Below are 5,452 nucleotides of genomic sequence, written 5' to 3' on the forward strand. Positions count from 1 at the left end.
TTTAGAAGATTCTAAGATTCTGGTGCTTTGACCTTTAGAAGATTCTAAGATTCTGGTGCGTTGACCTTTAGAAGATTGTGGAGTGTTGACCTTTAGAAGATTCTGGTGCGTTGACCTTTAGAAGATTCTGGTGCGTTGACCTTTAGAAGATTCTGGTGCGTTGACCTTTAGAAGATTCTAAGATTCTGGTGCGTTGACCTTTGGAAGATTCTAAGATTCTGGTGCGTTGACCTTTAGAAGATTCTAAGATTCTGGTGCGTTGACCTTTAGAAGATTCTAAGATTCTGGTGCGTTGACCTTTAGAAGATTCTAAGATTCTGGTGCGTTGACCTTTAGAAGATTGTGGAGTGTTGACCTTTAGAAGATTCTGGTGCGTTGACCTTTAGAAGATTCTGGTGCGTTGACCTTTAGAAGATTCTGGTGCGTTGACCTTTAGAAGATTCTAAGATTCTGGTGCGTTGACCTTTGGAAGATTCTAAGATTCTGGTGCGTTGACCTTTAGAAGATTCTAAGATTCTGGTGCGTTGACCTTTAGAAGATTCTAAGATTCTGGTGCGTTGACCTTTAGAAGATTCTAAGATTCTGGTGTGTTGACCTTTAGAAGATTCTAAGATTCTGGTGCGTTGACCTTTAGAAGATTGTGGAGTGTTGACCTTTAGAAGATTCTGGTGCGTTGACCTTTAGAAGATTCTGGTGCGTTGACCTTTAGAAGATTCTGGTGCGTTGACCTTTAGAAGATTCTAAGATTCTGGTGCGTTGACCTTTAGAAGATTCTAAGATTCTGGTGCGTTGACCTTTGGAAGATTCTAAGATTCTGGTGCGTTGACCTTTAGAAGATTCTAAGATTCTGGTGCGTTGACCTTTAGAAGATTCTAAGATTCTGGTGCGTTGACCTTTAGAAGATTGTGGAGTGTTGACCTTTAGAAGATTCTGGTGCGTTGACCTTTAGAAGATTCTGGTGCGTTGACCTTTAGAAGATTCTAAGATTCTGGTGCGTTGACCTTTGGAAGATTCTAAGATTCTGGTGCGTTGACCTTTAGAAGATTCTAAGATTCTGGTGCGTTGACCTTTAGAAGATTCTAAGATTCTGGTGCGTTGACCTTTAGAAGATTCTAAGATTCTGGTGCGTTGACCTTTAGAAGATTCTAAGATTCTGGTGCGTTGACCTTTAGAAGATTCTAAGATTCTGGTGCGTTGACCTTTAGAAGATTGTGGAGTGTTGACCTTTAGAAGATTCTGGTGCGTTGACCTTTAGAAGATTCTGGTGCGTTGACCTTTAGAAGATTCTGGTGCGTTGACCTTTAGAAGATTCTAAGATTCTGGTGCGTTGACCTTTGGAAGATTCTAAGATTCTGGTGCGTTGACCTTTAGAAGATTCTAAGATTCTGGTGCGTTGACCTTTAGAAGATTCTAAGATTCTGGTGCGTTGACCTTTAGAAGATTCTAAGATTCTGGTGCGTTGACCTTTAGAAGATTGTGGAGTGTTGACCTTTAGAAGATTCTGGTGCGTTGACCTTTAGAAGATTCTGGTGCGTTGACCTTTAGAAGATTCTGGTGCGTTGACCTTTAGAAGATTCTAAGATTCTGGTGCGTTGACCTTTGGAAGATTCTAAGATTCTGGTGCGTTGACCTTTAGAAGATTCTAAGATTCTGGTGCGTTGACCTTTAGAAGATTCTAAGATTCTGGTGCGTTGACCTTTAGAAGATTCTAAGATTCTGGTGCGTTGACCTTTAGAAGATTCTAAGATTCTGGTGCGTTGACTATCTGTAATAGAGAAAAGGAAGGGTGCAGACCTCACTACTTTTGTTATATTTATTACCTGTGGTCCTAACCCTTGACCCTCAACCGCTTGTCCCAACATGAGAGGGACCTTTAGTGTCAAAACAAGTGAAACAAAGCACCCACACTCAATGTCCCTCTCCCCTAGGTGCTGGGCACCCTGCTCATCTACATCATCTTTATGGTGGAGGAGTTCCGTAAGGAGCCCGTGGAGAACATGGACGACGTCATCTACTACGTGAACGGGACCTACCGGCTGCTGGAGTTCCTGGTGGCGCTGGTGGTGGTGGCCTACGGCGTGTCGGAGACGGTGTTCGGGGAGTGGACGGTGATGGGCTCCACCATCATCTTCATCCACTCCTACTACAACGTGTGGCTGCGCGCCCAGCTGGGCTGGCAGAGCTTCCTGCTGCGCCGAGACGCCGTCAACAAGATCAAGAGCCTGCCCACTGCTTCCGACCTGCAGCTGGAGCAGTACAATGACATCTGTGCCATCTGCTACCAGGTGACGGAGTGTGTGTGTGTGTTTGTCCAGTGTGAGTGCGTGCATGCTGTTTGAGAGGCCGACATTATTGGTTTGATACATTTGTTTTATAGCCCTCTGCTTGTATGAAGGGGACAATGCGGATATGAAATGGGTTCTGCATAGGGTTGTAAAATTCTGGTAACTTTCTCTACATTCCCAGGTTTTCGGAAATCCTGATTGGGTATTCCAGATTTCCTGCTTATTCCCTGCTGATTCCGGGAACCTCCAACCATTTTTTGGGGAAAACCTGGGAATTTTGGGAAAGCTACTGTAATTTTGCAACACTAGTTCTGCGTAAACATTTCAAAAGAGAAATGATAGTTTAGTTTGAATAAGGATGTGTAACTGTGATATACTTCCACTCATCAGAAACGCATCATCAGGCATTGTAGCGGGCTCTTCTGTGGTTGTCCATAGTCCTTCAGTAGTTAACCAGTATGCTGTCTCTCCTCCTAGGACATGAAGTCTGCCGTCATCACCCCCTGCAGTCACTTCTTCCATGCTGGCTGCCTCAAGAAGTGGCTCTATGTACAGGAGACCTGCCCCCTCTGCCACAAACAGCTGAAGAGCCAATCACAGCCCGCCAATGCCACCGCTGCACCCGCCCAGGACATTCTACCAGCCAATCCCAACCCAGCAGAGGCTGGGCAAGGAGAGCCAGTGGCCAGTGCGGCTGAAGGGAACAAACCAGTGATTCAGAACGGTGCTCCTGTTGAAGGGAGCCAAGCCAGCCCTTCTTCCTCCCCTGCTAACCCTGACCCAGATCCTGAGGGCCAGGCAGAGGAGAGGGCCCCATGCCCCCAGCAGACTGACACAGTGGACAGGGTGTATTTGGATGGCCAGGTGGCAGGTCCGTCACAGGGCTCAGGGGAGTCATATCTCAGGCATCGCCAGCCCCAGCAGTCTGCCGCCTCCCCTGAAGCAACATCATCCACAGCATGTGCAGCTGAACTCCAGTCACAACTCCAGTCAGAACTACAACAGTCTGCCAGCCCCTGCTGCCTCTGAGCCTCGCTCATGCACACCACCTCACACACAGCTAAAGACTATTCATCCTCAAGTGGCTAATATGTACGACTTCACCATGATAGAGGTTGCTGGTTAACTGTTGGACTTTCCCTAATGCCACTATCCAACACCTCCCCCTTAACGAACTCTCATCTATTTGTTGCCTGCTGCTTACGTTTGGTCTTAAACGTCATTCATTAACATTTCATTGTTAATTAATTTCATTCAAGTACATTTCATGGTTATTAATCCAATAGGATTTCATATATGAAATCTGATGCAGACTTGAGTGATGCCATACTAAACCTCACTTAGCATCAAAATAAGTAAGTAGACTTGCACGAGCCTTGGCTTGTGCTAGCCGGAACGGCTCATAGGAGCAGGAGCCTATCTCCTGTTTCTGTAGCGTGAGGCAGGTTGATGTACAAGTACACCCCCCTGGACAGGACGCTAGTCTATCGCAGGGCTTTACCCCCAATCTATCTCTTAAACGCTGAGTGCCAAGCAGAGACTCATTGGGGTCCCATTTCTAGTGTTTAGTGTATGACTCGGCCGGGGATCGAACTCACAACCTTCCAATCTCAGGACGGACACTAACCACAAGGCCACTGAGTTAGATTAACAACAAAATGCAGCTATTTGACAGATGACTGTCATTATACTGTACATCTATTTAGCGTAAGACAAACACAGCCACAATATAATATTAGAAGTTTCATTAACTCTCATTCAACTTCACAATATAGTCCAATTGGGCTATATTTCACTCACCTTTTCCCCTCTTTAGGTCACTAACGTTGGCTCACTATTTTACCACTCCAAGTTTTTCCCTCCTTCCCACCTTCCTACCCTGGTTGGGCCTTGCCTACCCTGGTTGGGCCTTGCCTACCCTGGTTGGGCCTTGCCTACCCTGGTTGGGCCTTGCCTACCCTGGTTGGACCTTGCCTACCCTCCCTCACCTTGCTCTGCCTGATGATCTGTTACACAACAACCTTACCAAGTCAGGGAACAGGGTGGGCAAGGTGTTGTGTATGTCGGAGACATAAACACTCACCGGATGTGTGATTTGATATTCATATACTGAAGAGAACAGACATAGCACTTGATGTAGAAGCTTTATACGCACGCTTAGGCTTGCACGCTGTCACCATCTGGTAGCTGTAGGAACTTTTATTTTCATGAAATGTAGCCGACGTGTTATGACATTTGCACTAATGTCATTTTAAGTAGTTTTTGTCAGGTACCAAATATTTTTGGTTTGTACGAGGAAAAACCTTATATAAATGTGTGTATATAACCGTTCATATATTATATGAAAAGGACTTTTGATATGCCTGCCATAGTGTTAAAGCTGCACCACCCAATATGAAGTGATCTGAGGCTTGTGTGAACACTTCAGTGCCCTCTATAGGTGTAAGTGTGAAGGGTTGAAGATCACAGATTGAGAGGTGTCAGCACTGAATTTACCTTCAACAGTATTTTAGGGGCATTTGTTACAGTTTTGAGAATGAATACATGTGATTATGTATGATCAAACTTGTAAATGCTCCATTTAAATGATTTGTAGCGAGTTGGTGGCTATAGCACAGTTTCTTGACGGAAAATTGTGAATAGTATTTTACATACATCATGACATTGACATTTTGAAGAGGACGTCTTTTAGCATTTGAAATGCATTCCTGTTTGGGATTTTGTTTCTTTGTGTTGGAGAAGCCCTTCAATTTAATTCTGTTTCGATCGTTTTTGTCTTTTCTTTTTTTTTATATACGAAAAGAACGACATGCTCTGCTGAATTCCAGTCAACTTTCTGTATTGTTTGGTGTGAAATTTGCCTGGTGTCGCCTTTATTTTACAAAACTGAATGTCAAATAAATTCCACCATCCAATTTTGAACTGCAGTCTGAACAAACTCTCTTTTAGTGTTGTTGATTTGATAATTGAAGATGGGGATGGATAAGCCACCACTTCCAACATCACCAGGTGGCTGGAGCCAGACCTCAACGATTGCGGAAGTAAGCAGTCTCGCTCGAGAGACTAGCTGGAACCAATGATTTATATATACACTAGATGACTGATAGGGGGCGCTGTGTGTGTGTGTGTGTGTGTGTGTATATATATATATATATGTATGTATGTAT

The 5,452-nt window shown here is 44.5% G+C and overlaps 1 protein-coding gene across 1 annotated transcript; it reads left to right on the plus strand.

The window, feature by feature from the left end:
• The first annotated feature begins 1,095 nt into the window (after window positions 1-1,095).
• LOC311121456 (RING finger protein 145-like) lies at window positions 1,096-5,207 on the plus strand. Its single transcript, XM_084195950.1, has 2 exons — window positions 1,096-2,285; window positions 2,763-5,207. The coding sequence occupies exons 1-2, from the start codon at window positions 1,962-1,964 to the stop codon at window positions 3,312-3,314; spliced, it is 876 nt and encodes a 291-aa protein (XP_084052076.1). The 5' UTR covers window positions 1,096-1,961; the 3' UTR covers window positions 3,315-5,207.
• The last annotated feature ends 245 nt before the right edge of the window (window positions 5,208-5,452 follow it).

The sequence above is a fragment of the Coregonus lavaretus genome, assembly GCF_964263955.1.
Source record: "Coregonus lavaretus genome assembly, contig: HAP1_SCAFFOLD_2755, whole genome shotgun sequence".
NCBI classification, from domain to species: Eukaryota; Metazoa; Chordata; class Actinopteri; order Salmoniformes; family Salmonidae; genus Coregonus; species Coregonus lavaretus.